This window comes from Grampus griseus, assembly GCF_964374135.1.
Source record: "Grampus griseus genome assembly, chromosome: 4".
Classification (NCBI taxonomy): domain Eukaryota; kingdom Metazoa; phylum Chordata; class Mammalia; order Artiodactyla; family Delphinidae; genus Grampus; species Grampus griseus.
Genome location: NC_138997.1, coordinates 83,409,086 through 83,429,903, shown reverse-complemented (window position 1 = coordinate 83,429,903; position 20,818 = coordinate 83,409,086). Strand labels below are relative to the sequence as shown.

The 20,818-nt window shown below is 38.3% G+C and overlaps 1 protein-coding gene across 1 annotated transcript in view; it reads right to left on the bottom strand.

The window, feature by feature from the left end:
- ARAP2 (ArfGAP with RhoGAP domain, ankyrin repeat and PH domain 2) overlaps nucleotides 1-20,818 on the bottom strand; it is a gene marked incomplete at both ends in the record, with an annotated part of 182,354 nt that overhangs the window by 8,251 nt on the left and 153,285 nt on the right. The window contains 4 exons of the mRNA XM_082653125.1: nucleotides 1,910-2,044; nucleotides 8,077-8,140; nucleotides 18,175-18,210; nucleotides 19,300-19,382. Coding sequence (XP_082509251.1) covers nucleotides 1,910-2,044; nucleotides 8,077-8,140; nucleotides 18,175-18,210; nucleotides 19,300-19,382 — 318 coding nt within the window. The remainder of the gene's footprint in view (nucleotides 1-1,909; nucleotides 2,045-8,076; nucleotides 8,141-18,174; nucleotides 18,211-19,299; nucleotides 19,383-20,818) is intronic.

Below are 20,818 nucleotides of genomic sequence, written 5' to 3'. Positions count from 1 at the left end.
CTGTTGTGGCCTCTCCCATTGTGGAGCACAGGCTCCTGACACACAGGCTCAGCGGCCATGGCTCACGGGCCCAGCCGCTTTGTGGCATGTGGGATCCTCCCGGACCAGGGCACAAACCCATGTCCCCTGAATTGGCAGGCGGACTCTCAACCACTGCGCCACCAGGGAAGCCCGATATTACTATATTTTTTTCTTATGAATCTACTCTTAGTAATACTTTGTCATTTTATTAATATATTTTCTTATGTATTTACATAAATCTAATTCAATAACAAATATTTTATTGGTTCATATGAAAACTTGCAATTCTGTCCTTTTTAAGAATTAAATTTTAAAATTTGTTGAATTACCACATTTACTAAATTTACAAAAAAGCTTGGTTTAGTTTACTAACAAATTTTCTAGCAATTAGTATTTCACAAAATTGCTTTTTAAGCCTTTAACGATTTTGTTACAGTTTTTGTACAGTTTTCTGGTCTCAAGTATGCTAAAAAATAATTGTCTCTGAAATTCTGGATTTGGGATTAAGTAAGAAATTATTATATATTCAATCATCACCTCAGTTCTGTACTGGATACTGGTTAATGTATTTTGAGCCTAATAATTTATATTTTTGCTTTGCTCCGTAATCAATCCTGAGGCACTGTCAGGAGAAGCTGGAGTCACAGTAGGACATATCTACTCCCTATGTTTCTGTGTTCCCTAATCTGGGTTCTTGGGAAACATGACTCTTAAAATTTTAAGATTCCAGATTAGCTGAGGAATCCATAGTTCTGCAAAGCAGTTTATTAGGAAGAAAAACCCGTAAGCGCAGAATGGCAGGAGGGACAAGCTCCTGAGTTCTTACTGTCTTATTCCTCCTTTTGATCACAGCAGCGCATAAGGACTGAACAGGCAACAAAGGGAATAAACCATTATTTCAAAGCTTTTATCTTCTGGAGAAGAAGCGTATTACAGTGAGATAAATGTTCAAGGAAAGACAGTCATGGAAAAACATTTAAAAAAAATCTGATCACTAAATTAAAATGGCTTTTGTCTTTCAAAAGTTATTCCTGTTATACCTGAAACTAACACAACGTTGTAAATCAACTATACTCCAGTAAAAATTAAAAAAAAAAAGTTATTCCTGTTTGGAAAGCAAGGAACTCACACAGCTTAATGGCCAAACCTAGGCTCCAAGAAGAAATAACAGTATCTTTTACATGCTTTTCTTTTTGCTTTGAGGGACTCATTTAAGGCCTTGAAATGCACATTAGTTGCAAATTGTCTAATGAGTTTTGAGTGCAAACAACCTATGTCTTTTTCCTGAATCAAGACTGATGCTACTTATGGTCACCCTGCCCTTCAAGGTGAGAAGGAAAGCACACAGTTTTCATGAAAGATGCCAAATCTTCTTTATTGATGCTCAGGGGTCATCTTGCAGTTCCTTATATTAACTGAGACACCCCATCGGTTCCCAGCCTCTGAAATTTGATTGTGTTACTGGAAAGTCTAACTACCATGGCTCCAGACATTCTGCCATGGGCTCATTCTAAGGAGGTTAGAAGTGAACTTGTAAGGCTAATTTGAGACTGTGATTTTTATCACCAGAACTTATATATACATATTTAAGATTCTTGGCCACTTTAGGAATAAAAACAAAAAGTGGTATTGTACATATTTAATAGAGTGGTCAATGACATTATTAAAATTGATCATTTAAGAGAAGTTAATAAAATATAACACTTCAGAGAGTGGCATAGGGTCATTCATAAAGTTTTCTTGATGGATGTTATTTTTACTGTGCTTTTCAAAGTGCTTATTACTGTGCTTTTGAAACCAATGAAGTAATTAATGCATTTAATCACATTAAGACATAAGAAAACAAATGCTATGATTAATATAAAAACAAATAAAATCCTAACCTTACCTCAATATCTCTCCAGGCTTGGGTTGCATTTTTCTCATGCTGGATGGGAATTAGAGGCAAACCTCCAATTTTGGGAGTTTTGGTTATAGAACGTTTTCGTTCCTTTCCAGCTGGTGGCCATATATCACTTTCATGCTGTGGAAACAAAATTTCTTGCTGTGGGTGTGTGATTTTATTATGTGGTACACCAAATTATATAGTCACTTGGCTCCTTTCTCATATATCCAAGTCAGATGATCTGCTTTCCATGAGAAGGCTGTTTGTAATTATGATGTTCACTCTGATGGTGGTACCGCGTGAGGATGTAAAACTCTTAAGTGAACTGAGCTTTGAGGTCTCAGTTCAATTTCTAAACGTCAAATACATGTCTTCTGTACTACTTATCCAACCAAAAGGGGAAAAATATTTAAGGAAATCGGCAAATCTCTTTGTGGAAGAAAATTAATATACATGTCTACATTTTTAGGCCCTGTAATCAAAGCAATTGTACATTCATTTTCCCTTACCACCAAAGATAACTTTCGTGTCAAAATAATTTGACATTATATATACCCCAAGTCAACCTAAGGCATGGCTACTGGAAAAATTATCTTTATTTTATGACCTTTTGAAAAATGTTATTTTCATTTAATTGAATTCCAAAGAAACGTTACCTTGTACACAGACATTTATACTGAAAATCATTGTACAACAGAGAGTGGCACACATTTGTTCTCAAACTATTGACTACATATTCTGGGCACTGAGCAATTATAGATATGACTGGAGAAAAGGTAATTTTGCAAAGGGGAGAAATATCCATAGGTTAAAAATATAAGCTCTTGGATGATAAATCCTTAAGATATGCATATAAAAGAAAAATCTTTAAAGAATTTTTCTATTCTTCAGGGTAGATTAACTTTTCAGAAGTTGGGAAAAACAAATTGATTTTCAGACAACAACCTGTGAAAGAAATACAGAATACCAACTACACACAATGAGACGTTTACAGATATTATGATGAAATGAAAACCATTTGGTAAACTATATAGCTAAATGCCTACTCATTTTTTTCCTCTAAAGAATGAACAGATTCTTATTCTTATGTTGCAATTAGTAGTTTAACGTTGTGTTTTATAGCAAAGAACTAATTTCAACAAATGTTGACTATATACTCACTATAAAATAGCAGCTAAGTTATACTGAGGGGCAGACTGCTTGCCTTTGTGCTTATCAATATACGGATATTATCTCATTTAATCCTCAATGATCCTACAGTGCAGGTCCTATTATTACTAGATTTAGTGCATAGGCATCAGATCTACCCTTGGATTTCAGTGAAGTGCTTACTTTGGTTCAGCAAATCTACAATGGTAAATTATACAATATTTCAATCAGAGAGAAAGTTACAAGCTTCATATTATTATTTTTATGTCATGGTCTTAAACTTGGTAAAAAAAACTTTGATATTACGTAATTGGGATGTTCCCAACATGTAAAGTTGGGAGAATACTGGCTGGGAAGGAATTAGGTAATCCTATGAATTATGCCTACACTTTTACTCACTGATGTATAATATATGTGTTAAACGGTATTTTGAGGAATCTAAGAGCAAATGTAGTTTTCAAACACATTTTTTTTTCTGACATGATATACAGTGCTGTGAATACCAGCTAATTAGTTCTCACTGGATTGATCCAAGAGGTATTTTTCCCAATAACAGAAATCTTTAGATCTAAGTAATATGTTCTGATAACCTTTATAGTTATGTATAAGTGACTTCAAAAGTCATACTGCATGGAGCATATAGCTGAGGATCATACTCTCATTATAGTGATCACAGCCCCAAATCTTCATTTCTGCATCCCACTTTTTCAAATTTTTTCCCCACATCTTTACTGAGGTATAATTGACAAAACTGTAAGATATCTAAAGTGTACAACGTGATGATTTGATACATGCATACATTGTGAAAGGATTCCCCCCATCGAGTTAATCAGCATATCTATCATCTCACATATTTAACCTTTCTGGGTTTCTTTTGGTAAGAACATTTAAGTTCTACTCTCTTAGCAAATTTAAATTATATAATACAGTGTTATGAACTATAGTCACCATGTCATCTATTAGATCCTCAGACCTTATTCATCTTATATCTGAAAGTATGTACCCTTTTACCAGACTCTCACTATTTCCCCCACAGCCCCTGGCAACCAACTGTTCCATTCTGTTTCTATGAGTTTGATTTTTATATGGAATACCATGCAGTAATTGTCTTTGTCTGGCTTAATTCACTTAGCAAAATGCCCTCCAGGTTCATCCATGTTGTCCCAAATGACAGATTTCCTTTTTTAGGGCTGAACAATATTCCATTGTATACATGTTTGTATATATGTATGTGTGTGTATATACACACACACTACACACATCTTTATCCATTCATCCATCGATAGACACTTAAGGTTGTTTCCATACCTTGCCTATGGTGAATAATTCTGCAGTAAACATGGTTCTGCCTATCACTTTCTGACCTTGACATCTTTCCAGGTAACCTAGTTTAGTTTCATTAACCCTAAATATTCTTTAGACTCCTTGAGATCTTCAGTCCATTCTCCACCACCATTCTACTTTTCACATTTTTTCCCACTTCCTTCACAGTCTGGCTTAGATTTCATGGTCAATCAGTATACTCACCTCCTTATAAATAAGATCAAGTCCTGTGCTGCTTCTCCTTTGATCACACTTGCCTGGCAAAGCCCCAAGCCTAGTTAAACCCAATTATACTTACTCCATGGGTGCCTCCAAATTGATGGAGGGGAAATAAAAAATAGAAAATCAATCTGGAGATGCATCTCACTTTAAATTTACCCTTAAATTTCAAGTGAGCACTTAGCCTTCCCTTCATATTCTAGTATAGTACAACTGGCTCCCTCACTCTCTGAAGGTATTATCTCATCTTTTATTCTGCCCCTACACTTCTAATATCCACCCCTGACTCACATGTGGTGACCTCACTGATTTAATTGAAAAATTATTAGTAATCATCCAATAATTTCATTTTCCCACCATGAAATGTACCAGTCTCTCTGCATCTATAGCCATATAAACAAGGCTCCCTTCTCTTCCAATAAGTATTTACTCTGATTATAAATAACTCTGCCCCAATCATATCTATAATCACTCAGTGGGCCAGAATATATAGTCAATAATATGAGAACAAATGTGCCCCACACTCTGTTGTACAATGATTTTTTTTCACAATGCTGAACACATGCACTTGCTCACATTGCTTCCTGTTGGCTCAGGGCCTCTGCTGGTTTAATATTCTATCCTCTAATTCCTTGATAGAATTCTCTACATGTATCACCTGGTTTTCCTCCTTCCTCCAAGCTTCTTATTTCTTTTGCTCAATTTTTCACTTCTGTTTGACCTTTAACGTTTGGAATGTCCTAGGGCTTATTTGTCTGTCTTCTCTTTCTCTGTCTTTCCCTATAGCCTCCCCTCTCCAATTTTGTGTTCTAATTCTCTCTCATTCATACAGTCTCTCTCTCATCTCACCCTATCCTCCAATGGCCTTTCAATACAATCCAAATGCTGACTTCCACAAAATTTACATTTCGGCCCCAAACTTTTGCCTGAGTTGTTGATCTATACACCTAAACTGCTACTCATCATATCCCCTTGTATGTCTAACAGGCATCTCAGATTTCATGTGGCCAAAACAGAACTCTCAATTTTCTTCTGCATCTCTGATAATGTCACCTACATTCATCAGCTGCCCAAGGCCAAACAAACAACTCGGACTCTTCCTTGATTTCTACTCCTCAAACTGCTATAGCTGATCAATCTGTAAGCTTTACTGCCTCTACCTTCAAATACTCCTGGATCTGAATATGTCTTACCAGACCCACTGTTACCACCCTAGTCTGAGCTGCCATCTTCTTCCACAGAGCTGTTCTTCCTGCTTCCATCTTTGACCTTCTACAGTGCAGTTCAACAAAGGAACCAAAATTATTATTTTCCAGTAATATAAGCTGATTATATCTTTCCCTTGTTTCCCACTGAAACTCCTAAACTGGGAATACATCATCTGTCCCCTGCCTTCCTTATCTCTTACATCCTGTCTCAGATAGGCCTTCATGATAGTCATGGAATAAGTCAAGATTATAACATGTCAGGACCTTGCTGACCCCTAACCCTGCCCTGGAATGCTCTGCCTGTCCTGCATACCTGGCTCCCTCATTTCAGACAGGTCTCAGCACACCTTTCAGATACTCAGAAAGGTATTCCCTGAGAATCTTTCTCAATTAATGTCCTCCTTATATCAGTCACACTGGCTTTCCTTTCCCTAGCTTATTTTATTTATTGTTTTATCACACTAATATCTATTTGAAATTTTATCAGATTATCCTCTATACTATTTTAGAAATACTAATTGAGCATGTACTTTGGAAGATGTATTGGGTTCTGTGATGCAGATATATAATTAGTTCTAATAAGACTGACAAGGTCCTTCCTCTCATGGAGTTTACATTTTAGTAGGAAAGACAGACATAAACCTAAAGACACAAATGCTTTTTAATTAGTATGACAGTGTTGAAGTAAAGAATGCTAAGGGTTCCTACAGCCTGAAGGTCTAATTGGTCTGAAGGTCAGGGAAGGTTTCTCTGAGAATGTGACATGTAAGCCGAAGACTTTTGAGGCAGGGGTAAGGATGGGGATGGATATTAGAAAAGTATTCAGGGCACCAGAAAGAATGCATTGTAAGGGGCACTCACTGTTGGAGTGTGTGTGTGTGTGTGTGTGTGTGTGTGTGTGTGTGTGTGTGTGTGTGTGTGTGTGTGTGTGTGTGTGTGTGTGTGTGTGTGTGTGTGTGTGTGTGTATTAACGTATATATTAATGTTTGCTATTTTCCTGTCTCTTTCCCTATGGAGGTGAACCATTAAATCCTCAAATCCAAAAGGACCTTAGTGTTTACCTTAATCCTAAGAAGTGGAATGAACTTAAGAAATGTAATTGGGCTGAGTCTCTGGGGCCAACACAATGAGGGACAGGTGAGTCAGGAAGAAATAACTTGGTGGTAAGAGCAACCTCTGCTTCCTGGCTATTTACACCTTAATTTTCAACTACAGAGTCTACTGACTTCAGTTATAAAAATGAAAACAATTTAGTTGTGCCATAACCAGACACTGTAACAGTTTTAGACTCTATAGTTCCAATCTTACTAATACTTCAAGCCTACTCTTTTTACAGTAGGACTTGAATATCTGGATTTTTAAACAGCCACAAAAAAGAAGCAAAGTCTCTAAAATGTTAGCCACTGGTCTTTTTCTGAAAATGCATTCCCAGGTAGTAATAGTGGAATCGGGCTGAGAAAAGCAGTGTTTATTAACCACTGGGAAGGTTAATAAGTTACATGAACAGAGAAAATGGTTTTCAAAACAAATAAGGACAAGATTTGGGGGTGAATTAACTTCTCACCTGTAAGAGAAACAGGGAAGCACATCCTCAGTAATAAACAGTGGCAACTTAATTGTTACCAGTGAATTTCAATGCTCTTGTGGGGAAGCGTTGCTGGGAGTTCGGCCAGACAAGGTTGGGGAAGAAACCAGTCCTATTAATGGGTCTATTTAACCCGTCACTGAAAGAGTGAGTGCTCCAATAGGGAGGAGACTAATTGGGGAATTGAGTATAGATGTTGGCCTCTGGTGCCTCTGTGTTAAACCACTAACTAAATGTATGGTCCTAAGCAAATCATGGAGCCTTTGGTAACCTTTGTTCCCTCATCTATAAGCAGTGCCATGCAATTTGTTGCAAGGAATACATGAGTTAACTCTTTTGAAGTATCTAGCACACAATATGTATTTAAAGAAATGTACGTTCCTGTCCTTGTTTCTGGAAAAAGCAGGAAGCTGTGGGGAGAACAAGAAGGAAAAGAGCACATTTTCTAAACAAAGATTAATGTGGGACTGCAAAAAAAAAAAAAAAAAAAAGATGCAACAAAGAGTAGACTCTCTTTCAAAGAGTAATGGGTAAATCTGGGTTCTCATATATTTAAAAAAACATGAATGAGAAAATAAAAGTATACACATAAAACTCATTAAAAATTCTTTGAAAACTACTACCCTATTAACATTTGCTATAAACAGTTGTTATACTTTACTGGCTAGTTGAAACAGATACAATACCTGGGCGATAAAGATGTTGGCCATCCACTCCATCTGAGTTTGTGAACTATCACAACACAGGTGCCTGCAAAACAATGTTTATAAAATATAATATTGAAAAAGACAGTGGAATTCTGCAGTGTATTTATTTGGTGAGTAAGTGATCAGAAACCTCTTGGGGTTTCTCCTCTTAATGACATTAATGTCATCAAAATGGGAGTATTTCAATACAAGTTGCTTCAGGCTTCTGTTAAGTGTACAGTATCAAAACAGTATAAATATGCTAGTTTAACCAAAATATAGCCAAAGCCTTTGGTAACTGCTGAAAAATGATTGGTGGTATTTTTGGAAAGGCAGAAAGGTCAATGTCATTTGCTTTCTTAGGTACGTGACTGTATAACATCTTTTTCCCCAGAAACTCTGAGCCTAAGAAGAAAAAGTTTGTGCACATAAGAGCAGATTTTTGAAAAAGGCTTAATCAGCCACCTTCATTATGATTATAAACATTATACCCACAAGGCTCATGAAAAATGAACTAAATGAAAAACCACTGCATGTCCAATAACACTGATTCAGTAACCTTTTATTGAAAACCTACACAAAACAGAGATGTTGCCCTCTAGGTTCACATCCTCTATTAGGGGAGCCAGGAATATAAACAAATAAATTATAAGACAGTGAGAAAAAGAGAAAGTAAAGTTGAACACAAACATAAAAAGAAAGGGAGCTTCAAGATGGCGGAAGAGTAAGACATGGAGACCACCTTCCTCCCCACAAATACATCAGAAATACATCTACATAAGGAACAACTCCTACAGAACACCTACTGAACTCTGGCAGAAGACCTCAGATGTCCTAAAAGGCAAACTCCCCACATACCTGGGTAGGGCAAAAGAAAAAAGAAAAAACAGAGACAAAAGAATAGGGACAGAACCTGCACCAGTGGGAGGGAGCTGTGAAGGAGGAAAGATTTCCACACACTAGAAGCCCCTTCGCGGGTGGAGACTGTGGGTGGCGGAGCGGGCAAGCTTCGGAGCCACGGAAGAAGCACAGTAACAGGTGCGGAGGGCAAAGCGGAGAGATTCCTGCATGGAGGATCGGTGCCGACCAGCACTCACCAGCCCAAGAGGCTTGTCTGCTCACCTGCCGGGACAGGTGGCTGCTGGGAGCTGAGGCTCGGGCTTCCATCGGATCCCAGGGAGAGGAATGGGGTTGGCTGCGTGAACACAGCCTGAAGGGGGCTAGTGCGCCACAGCTAGCTGGGAGCGAGTCCGGGAAAAAGTCTGGAACTGCCTAAGAGGCAAGAGACTTTTTCTTGCCTGTTTCCTGGTGCGCGAGGAGAGGGGATTAAGAGTGTGGCTTAAAGGAGCTCCAGAGATGGGCGCAAGCTGTGGATATCAGCGTGGACCCCAGAGATGAGCATGAGACACTAAGGATGCTGCTGAAGCCACCAAGGAGCCTGTGTGCAAGCACAGGTCACTATCCACACCTCCCCTCCCGGAATCCTGTGCAGCCCGCCACTGCCAGGGTCCCGTGATACAGGGACAACTTCCCCGGGAGGACACACAGTGCACCTCAGGCTGGTGCAACATCACAACAGTCTCTGCCACTGCAGGCTTGCCCCGAAATCCGTACCCCTCACTCCCCCAGGCCTGAGTGAGCCAGAGCCCCCAAATAAGCTGCTCCTTTAATCCCGTCCTGAGCAAAGAACAGATGCCCTCAGTGACCTACATGCAGAGGCGGGGCCAAATCCAAAGCTGAATCCCAGGAGCTGTGCAAACAAAGAAGAGAAAGGGAAATCTCTCCCAGCAGCCTCAGGAGCAGAGGATTAAATCTCCACAGTCAACTTGATGTACCCTGCATCTGTGGAATACCTGAATAGACAAAGAATCATCCCAAACTGAGGATGTTGACTTCAGGAGCAACGATATATATATATTTTTTCCTGTTTCTCTTTTTGTGAGTGTGTATTTGTATACTTCTGTGTGTGATTTTGTCTCTATAGCTTTGCTTTTACCATTTGTCCTAGGGTGCTGTCTGTCCATTTTTTTTGTTTTTTAGTTTTCAGCACTTGTTATCATTGGTGGATATCGTTTTTGGTTTGTTGCTCTCTTCTTTCTTTCTTTTTATTACTTAAAATTTTTTTAAAATTATTATTTAATAATTTATTTTATTTTAATTTATTTTATTTTATCTTCTTTGTTTCTTTTTTTTCTCCCTTTTATTCTGAGCCGTGCGGATGACAGGCTCTTGGTGCTCCAGCCAGACATAAGGGCTGTGCCTCTGAGGTGGGAGAGCCAAGTTCAGGACACTGGTCCACAAGAGACCTCCTAGCTCCACATAATATCAAAGGGCGAAAATCTCCCAGAGATCTCCATCTCAACGCCAAGACCCAGCTCCACTCAACGACCAGCAAGTTACAGTGCTGGACAGCCTATGCCAAACAACTTACAAGACAGGAACACAACCCTACCCATTAGCAGAGAGGATGCCTAAAATCATAATAAGGCCACAGAAACCCCAAAACACACCACCAGATGTGGACCTGCCCACCAGAAAGACAAGATCCAGCCTCATCCACCAGAACATAGGCACTAGTCCCCTGCACCTGGAAGCCTACACAACCCACTGAACCAACCTTAGCCACTGGGGAAAGACACCAAAAACAACAGGAACTACGAACCTGCAGCCTGCGAAAAGGAGACCCCAAACACAGTAAGTTAAGCAAAATGAGAAGACAGAGAAACACACAGCAGATGAAGGAGCAAGGTAAAAACCCACCAGACCTAACAAATGAAGAGGAAATAGGCAGTCTACCTGAAAAAGAATTCAGAATAATGATAGTAAAGATGATCCAAAATCTTGGAAATAGAATGGAGAAAATATAAGAAATGTTTAACAAGGACCTAGAAGAATGAAAGAGCAAACAAACAGTGATGAAGAACACAATACATGAAATTAAAAATTCTCTAGAAGGCATCATTAGCAGAATGACTAAGGCAGAAAAACGGATAAGTGACCTGGAACATAAAATAGTGGAAATTACTACAGAGCAGAATAAAGAAAAAATAATGAAAAGATTGAAGACATTCTCAGAGACCTCTGGGACAATATTAAATGCACCAACATTTGAATTATAGGGGTCCCAGAAGAAGAAGAGAAAAAGAAAGGGACTGAGAAAATATTTGAAGAGATTATAGTTGAAAACTTCCCTAATATGGGAAAGGAAATAGGTAATCAAGTCCAGGAAGCACAGAGAGACCCATATAGGATAAGTCCAAGGAGAAATATGCTAAGACACATATTAATCAAACTATCAAAAAATTAAATACAAAGAAAAAGTATTGAAGGCAGCAAGGGAATAACAACAAATAACACACAAGGGAATCCCCATAAGGTTAACAGCTGATCTTTCAGCAGAAACTCTGCAAGCCAGAGGGAGTAGAAGGACATATTTAAAGTGATGAAGGAGAAAAACCTACAACCAAGATTACTCTACCCAGCAAGTATCTCATTCGGATTTTGTTGTTGTTGTGGTGGTACGCGGGCCTCTCACTGTTGTGGCCTCTCCTGTTGCAGAGCACAGGCTCCGGACATGCAGGCTCAGCGGCCATGGCTCATGGGCGCAGCCGCTCCACGGCATGTGGGATCTTCCCGGACCGGGGCATGAACCCGTGTCCCCTGCATCGGCAGGCAGACTCCCAACCACTGCGCAACCAGGGAAGCCCTCATTCAGATTTGATGGAGAAATTAAAATCTTTACAGACAAGCAAAAGCTAAGAGAACTCAGGACCACCAAACCAGCTTTACAACAAATGCTAAAGGAACTTCTCTAGGCAGGAAACAAAAGAGAAGGAAAAGACCTACAATAACAAACCCAAAACAATTAAGAAAATGGGAATAGGAACATACATGTCGATAATTACCTTAATGTAGATGGATTAAATGCTCCAACCAAAAGACACAGACTGGCTGAATGGATACAAAAACAAGACCCATATATATGCTGTCTACAAGAGACTCACTTCAGACTTAGGAACACATACATACTGAAAGTGAGGGGATGGAAAAAGATATTTCATGCAAATGTAAATCAGAAGAAAGTTGGAGTAGCAATTCTCATATCTACAAAATAGCCTTGAAAACAAAGAGTATTACAAGAGACAAAGAAGGACACTACATAATGATTAAGGGATAAATCCAAGAAGAAGATATAACAATTGAAAATATTTATGAACCCAATACAGGAGCACCCCAATACATAAGGCCAATACTAACAGCCATAAAAGGGGAAATCAACATTAACACAATCATAGTAGGGGACTTTAACACCCCACTTTTACCAATGGACAGATCATCCAAAATGAAAATAAATAAGGGAACACAAGCTTTAAGTGATACATTAAACAAGATGGACTTAATTGATATTTATAGGACAATCCATCCAAAAACAACAGAATACATTCTTCTCAAGTGCTCATGGAACATTCTCCAGGATAGATCATATCTTGGGTCACAAATCAAGCCATGGTAAATTTAAGAATACTGAAATCATATCAAGTATCTTTTCCGACCACAACGCTATGAGACTAGATATCAATTACAGGAAAAAATCTGTAAAAAATACAAACACATGGAGGCTAAACAACACACTACTTAATAACCAAGAGATCACTGAAGAAATCAAAGGGGAAATCAAAAAATACCTAGAAACAAATGACAATGAAAACAGGTTGGCCCAAAAACTATGGGATGCAGCAAAAGCTGTTCTAAGAGGGAAGTTTATAGCAATACAATTCTACCTTAAGAAACAAGAAACATCTCAGATTAACAACCTAACCTTACACATAAAGCAATTAGAGAAAGAAGAACAAAAAACGCCAACGTTAGCAGAAGGAAAGAAATCAAAAAGATCAGATCAGAAATAAATGAAAAAGAAATTATGAAAACGATAGCAAAGATCAATAAAACTAAAAGCTGGTTCTTTGAGACAATAAACAAAATTGATAAATCATTAGCCAGACTCATCAAGAAAAAAAGGGAGGGAGCCTGAACCAAGATAGTAGAGTAGAAGGAAGTCCTCTCACGCCCTCTTGTGAGAACACCAGAATCACAACTAGCTGCTGGACAACCATAGACAAGAAGACACTGGAACTCACCAAAAAAGATACCCCATATCCAAAGATAAAGGAGAAGCCACAATGAGATGGTATGAGGGGCACAGTCACTGCAAAATCAAATCCCATAACTGCTAGGTGGGTGACTCAGAGACTGGAGAACACTTATACCACAGAAGTCCACCCACTGGAGTTAAGGTTCTGAGGCCCTCGTCAGCCTTCCTAACTTTGGGGTCTGGCAATGGGAGGAGGAATTCCTAGAGAATCAGACTTTGAAGGCTAGTGGGATTTGATTGCAGGAATTCGACAGGATTGGGGGAAACAGAGACTGCACTTTTGGAGGGCACACACAAAGCACTGTGCGCATTGGGACCCAGGGGAAGGAGCAGTAACCCCAGGGGAGACTGAACCAGACCTACCAGCTAGTGTTGGAGGGTCTCCTACAGAGGTGGGGGGTGGCTGTGGCTCACCATGGGGACAAGGACACAGGCAGCAGAAGTTCTGGGAAGCAGTCCTTGGCATGAGCCCTCCCAGAGTCGGCCATTAGCCACACCATAGAGCCCAGATAGGCTCCAGTGTTGCATTGCCTCAGGCCAAACAACCAATAGGGAGGGAACCCAGCCTCACCCATCAGCAGTCAAGTGGATTAAAGTTTTACTGAGCTCTGACCACCAGAGCAACACCCAGCTCTACCCACCACGATTCCCTCCCATCAGGAAACCTGCACAAGCCTCTTAGATAGCCTCATCCACCAGAGGGCAGACAGCAGAAGCAAGAAGAACTACAGTCCTGTAGCCTGGGGAACAAAAACCACATCCGCAGAAAGATAGACAAGATGCAAAGGCAGACGGCTATGTACCAGATGAAGAAACAAGATAAAACCCCAGAAAAACGACTAAATGAAGTGGAGATAGGCAACCTTCCAGAAAAAGAATTCAGAATAATGATAGTGAAGATGACCCAGGACCTCAGAAAAAAAATGGAGGCAAAGATTGAGAACATGCAAGTAATGTTTAACAAAGACATAGAAGAATTAAAGAACAAACAAATAGAGATGAACAATACAATAACTGAAATGAAAACTACACTAGAAGGAATCAATAGCAGAATAACTGAGGCAGAAGAATGGATAAGTGACGTGGAAGACAGAATGGTGGAATTCACTGCTGCAGAATAGAATAAAGAAAAAAGAATGAAAAGAAATGAAGACAGCCTAAGAGACCTCTGGGACAACATTTGCATTATAGGGGTCCCAGAAGGAGAAGAGAGAGAGAAAGATCCCGAGAAAATATTTGAAGAGATTACAGTGAAAACCTTCCCTAACATGGGAAAGGGAATAGCCACCGAAGTCCAGGAAGCACAGCGAGTCCCATGCAGGATAAACCCAAGGAGAAACATGCTGAGACACATAGTAATCAAATTGGCAAAAATTAAAGATAAAGAAAAATTATTGAAAGCAGCAAGGGAAAAACGAAAAATAACATACAAGGGAACTTCCATAAGGTTAACAGCTGATTTCTCAGCAGAAACTCTACAAAGCCACAAGGGAGTGGCATGATATACTTAAAGTGATGAAAGGGAAGAACCTACAACCAAGTTTACTCTACCTGGCAAGGATCTCACTCAGATTCGATGGAGAAACCAAAAGCTCTACAACAAATGGCACAGGAACTTCTCTAAGTGGGAACCACAAGAGAAGAAAAGGACCTACAAAAACACACCCTAAACAATTAAGAAAACAGTCATAGGAACATACATATCGATAATTACCTTAAACGTGAATGGATTAAATGCTCCCACGAAAAGACACAGGCTTGCTGAATGGATACAAAAACAAGACCCATCTATATGCTGTCTACAAGAGTCCCACTTCAGACCTAGGGACACATACAGACTGAAAGTGAGGGGATGGAAAAAGATATTCCATGCAAATGGAAATAAAAAGAAAGCTGAAGTAGCAATACTCATATCAGATAAAATAGATATTAAAATAAAGAATGTTACAAATGACAAGGAAGGACAATACATAATGATCAATCCAAGAAGAAGATATAACAATTATAAATATGTATGCACCCAACATAGGAGCACCTCAATACATAAGGCAACTGCTAATGGCTGTAAAAGAGGAAATCGACAGTAACAGAATAATTTTGGGGGACTTTAACACCTCACTTTACACCAATGAACAGACCATCCAAAATGAAAATAAATAAGGAAAGAGAAGCTTTAAATGACACAAGAGACCAGATATCTTTAATTGACATTTATAGGACATTCCACCCAAAAGCAGCAGATTACACTTTCATCTCAAGTGCGCAGGGAACATTCTCCAGGATAGATCACATCTTGGGTCACAAATCAAGCCTCAGTAAATTTACGGAAATTGAAATCATATCAAGCATCTTTTCTGACCACAATGCTATGAGACTAGAAATGAATTACAGGGGAAAAAACATAAAAAACACAAACACATGGAGGCGAAACACTAGGTTACTAAATAACCAAGAGATCGCTGAAGAAATCAAAAAGGAAATCAAAAAATAGCTAGAGACAAATGATAATGAAAACACGACAACCCAAAACATATGGGATGCAGTAAAAGCAGTTCTAAGAGGGAAGTTTATAGCTATACAAGCCTACCTCAAGAAACAAGAAAAATCTCAAATAAATAATCTAACCTTACACCTAAAGGAACTAGAGAAAAAAGAAGAAACAAAATCCACAGTTAATAGAAGGAAAGAAATCATAAATATCAGAGCAGAAATAACTGAAATAGAAACAAAGAAAAGAATAGCAAGGATCAATACAACTAAAAGCTGGTTCTTGGAGAAGATAAACAAAATTGATAAGCCATTAGCCAGACTCATCAAGAAAAAGAGGGAGAGGACTCAAATCAATAAAATTAGAAATGAAAAAGGAGAAGTTACAACAGACACTGCAGAAATACAAAGCATCACAAGAGACTACTACAAGCAACTCTATGCCAATAAAATGGACAACCTGGAAGAAATGGACAAATTCTTAGAAAGGTATAACCTTCCAAGACTGAACCAGGAAGAAATAGAAAATATGAACAGACCAATCACAAGTAATGAAATTGAAACTGTGATTAAAAATCTTCCAATAAACAAAAGTCCAGGACCAGATGGCTTCACAGGTGAATTCTATCAAACATTTAGAGAAGAGCTAACACCCATCCTTCTCAAACTCTTCCAAAAAGTTGCAGAGGAAGGAACACTCCCAAACTCATTCTATGAGGCCAGCATCACCCTGATACCAAAACCAGACAAAGATACTACAAAAAGAGAAAATTATAGGCCAATATCACTGATGAATATAGGTGCAAAAATCCTCAACAAAATACTAACAAACAGAATCCAACAACACATTAAAAGGATCATATACCATGATCAAGTAGGATTTCTCCCAGGGATGCAAGGATTCTTCAATATATGCAAAGCAATCAACATGATACACCATATTAACAAACTGAAGAATAAAAACCATATGACCATCTCAATAGATGCAGAAAAAGCTTTGACAAAGTTCACCACCCATTTATGATAAAAACTCTCCAGAAAGGGGGCATAGAGGGAACCTACCTCAACATAATAAAGGCTATATATGACAAACCCACAGCAAACATCATTCTCAATGGTGAAAAAATGAAAGCATTTCCTCTAAGATCAGGAACAAGACAAGAATGTCCACTCTCACCGCTCTTATTCAAAATAGTTTTGGAAGTCCTAGCCTCAGCACTCAGAGAAGAAAAAGAAATAAAAGGAATACAAATTGGAGAAGAAGAAGTAAAGCTGTCACTGTTTGCAGATGACATGATACTATACATAGAGAATCCTAAAGATGCCACCAGAAAACTACTAGAGCTAATCAATGAATTTGGTAAAGTAGCAGGATACAAAATTAAAAAATTAAGAAATCTCTTGCATTTCTATACACTAATGATGAAAAATCTGAAAGAGAAATTAAGGAAACACTCCTATTTACCATTGCAGCAAAAAGAATAAAATACCTAGGAATAAACCTAGCTAGAGAGACAAAAGACCTGTATACACAAAATTATGACACTGATGAAAGAATTAAAGATGATACCAACAGATGGAGAGATATACCATGTTCTTGTATTGGAAGAATGAATACTGTGAAAATGACTATACTACCCAACACAATCTACAGATTCAATGCAATCCCTGTCAAATTACCACTGGCATTTTTTATGGAATTAGAACAAAAAATCTTAAAATTTGTATGGAGACACAAAAGACCCAGAATAGTCAAAGCAGTCTTGAGGAAAAAAAGCAGAGCTGGAGGAATCAGACTCCCTGACTTCAGACAATACTACAAAGCTACAGTAATCAAGACAACATGGTACTGGCACAAAAACAGAAACATAGATCAATGCAACAAGATAGAAAGCCCAGAGGTAAACCCACGCACCTATGGTCAACTAATCTATGACAAAGGAAGCAAGGATATACAATGGAGAAAAGACAGTCTCTTCAAAAGTGGTGCTGGGAAAACTGGACAGCTACATGTAAAAGAATGAAGTTAGAACAGTCCCTAACACCATACACAAAAATAAACTCAAAATGGATTAGAAAAAAAAATACCTCTATGGAAAGAACAGGTTTGAAACTAAGATTTTTTATTTTTTACTCTGAGTTTTGGTGACTTATTATCCTTTATTTAAAACTGAGTTTTGCCTGCTTATCCCATAAAACCAGAGATTCCTCATTTACATAATGAGTAGGAAGAAATCATGTGTAGCTTCTCTTTACAGGCAGTGGCAAATAGGATACATGAGACTGAAATAGACCTAAACCCTGAAGCAAATCTACTTTCCTCTTCTTAGGCTCAAAGTATTTAGAAAAGATTTTAACTTCACTTAGAAGAAACATTTCCTGTCTCTAGATCTATCTGCCAAATACTAATCCTGTATCATCAATATATCAAATCCAAAACTTGCTGGCTGTTAACTTACCAGAGATGTTTTTCAGAATATGCCGTCAATCCCCAACTGCATCACATGGGGAAAAAAAATGATTCATTTTACAAGATAATACACAGGATTAGATGTTAAGGAGGTAATATTTAATGGTGGGAATGCATAACAGAATTGATACCCACAAGTGATGATTCATTGGGTATCATTTATCTAGAGGTAAATGATAAATGTTGAGGTATTTGGCTACAAATTTAAATACACTGAAGGACACAGGGGGAAAGGGTCTCATGATGTTATGCGGCAGTGGGGGAAATCTCTCACAGGATATTCGGGGCTGAGTAAGGCCAGATGTCTAGGAAAATGGCCAAAATAAGATAATATATATATATTTACTTATTGATACTGTGAGAAATTTTAAAGAATGTGCCAGTCACAACACAGATATATGTGCTGGGCTTAGAAATTAAGCACAGAGGCAAAAGTGAGGACATTTTCAGTGACAGAATCTGAATCATATGCAGTTCATTAAAATGGCATTTCATGATATTAAAAGTATTAGTGCAAACATTAATTAGCTAATCAAAGTAATCCGTGATGAGAAAGTGTGGTATAACTCGAATGTTGGGTTGATTCAAGTGCTAATGAGAAACATAATATTTAAGAAGGGTCCACTTCCTCTCAACCATCTGTGTGCTGTGGGTTTATTACCAAACTCAGCAAAACGAAGGGGGCAAATTATAAAGCCAGGACCAAGATGATGTAAAAGCCATGGAGGCTGGAGGGCAGCATTTGTCTTCCTTTGGGTAGACTTGTTTGGAACATTCCTTACATCGCTAGGCTGTGACTGAGCAAGGAATGGGATGTGGAGAAACCCATGTGCTTCTCAGTAGACAGGGCCTTCTGGGGATTTCTTGTTCTACACAGAGGAGATGCAATCACCCAGTAGCTTGACTTGAGTGGGAACATCATCATCCCTCCTCATCCACCCACACAGGTTCCCTTGATCTGCCATAGGTCCCCTGCCACATGTCTGTGGCAACTTAAGGAATCTTTCTAAAGCTTAACTTATAACAAGTTAGACTAATGCCACTGATCCCTAAGTCCTTGAACAGATATACTTTCCTGTAACTTTTTCAACAGCTCTTCCCTTCCAAGCTTTACCTTGTTGGAGGCTTCATCTTCTTTTTTACTCCAAGATAAAACTTCATTGAACTGAGAGAAAACATTTTGTCAGGTTTACTACTCTGTAAAGGAAAACAAGGTAAATTTGTAATTAAACAGATTTTATCAGTATCCTTCTATTTTCCTTAAGTATTAAGAATCGAGTTTAGAATTATTAGTTTCTCCAATGTTTCATGAATGTAATACCAAATTTTTAGTAAATGAAGATTGTTTTGATTAAAATGTTATAAATTTAAATAAATCTGGATACATACATATGATTACATATGTGTGTATATATACAAACACACACATACAATAATTCCTTATTCAAAACACTTGGGACCAGATGTATATGAGAATTGATAATTTTTCAATTTTTCATACTTAAAAAATACATGTGCAATGTATTTTGTAACTCCATGATACCACCAGTGTTGTCTGGGGCAGCACCCTATATTCAAATATATTCATATTTCTCTACAAAAATGCATGACATTTCATACAGTGTGAATAAGTAAAGGTCATAAATATTGTTATGGACTGAATGTTAGTCCACAGTATAGATGAGAATTTAAGTTGAAAAACTTTGGTTAACAATTATCCCAGTCCTTATTAAACAAATCTTTCTTTAGACATGCATTTATGATGGCATAATTATCAAAAATAAATTATGATAAACAGTTACATCTTTTACCTCACTTTATGTTACCAATGCTATCTCTGTTCATTTTTATGCCAGGATATTATCTAACCTATTTTAGTTTTACTGTATGAATAAATAGTTGGATGGGAAATACTTGACAATTATTTTACTTTTTATGTCCCCCAAAATGTTTGTAAATACTCTTCTCTGTTTACCCTTTGAGGTGAGTTATCAAATCATTTTTTCCAAGTTCTAAAAATAATTCCCTTTGCGATTTTGAAAAGAATTACATTAAACCTATAGATCAATATTAGTAGACTTTGTCTTTTTGTGTTTTTATATATAAATTTATTTTTTGGCTGCTTTGGGTTTTCGTTGCTGGGCGTGGGCTTTCTCTAGTTGCGGTGAGTGGGGGCTACTCCTCGTTGCTGTGCACAGGCTTCTCACTGCCTTGGCTTCTCTTGTTGCAGAGCACAGGCTCTAGGCAGGCAGGCTTCGGTAGTTGTGGCACACTGGCTAAGTAGTTGTGGCTCGAGGGCTCTAGCGCGCAGGCTCAGTAGTTGTGGCGCACAGGCTTAGTTGCTCTGCGGCATGTGGGATCTTCCTGGACCAGGGCTCGAACCCGTGTCCCCTGCATTGGCAGGCGGATTCTTAACCACTGCACCACCAGGGAAGTCCATAGATCAATATTAGTAGACTTTACATTAATTTTCTTTCATTTCTATCAGTGCAGTTCTGTAGTCTTCTTCATGTAAGCCTCTTCTTCTTAAGGTCATTTTCTGGTAGTTTATGTGTTTGGTTTGGGGGTATTGATTTTTTAGCTTGCTACTTTACTGAATGTTAAGGAATAACACTTGAAGTCTGATATGGAAC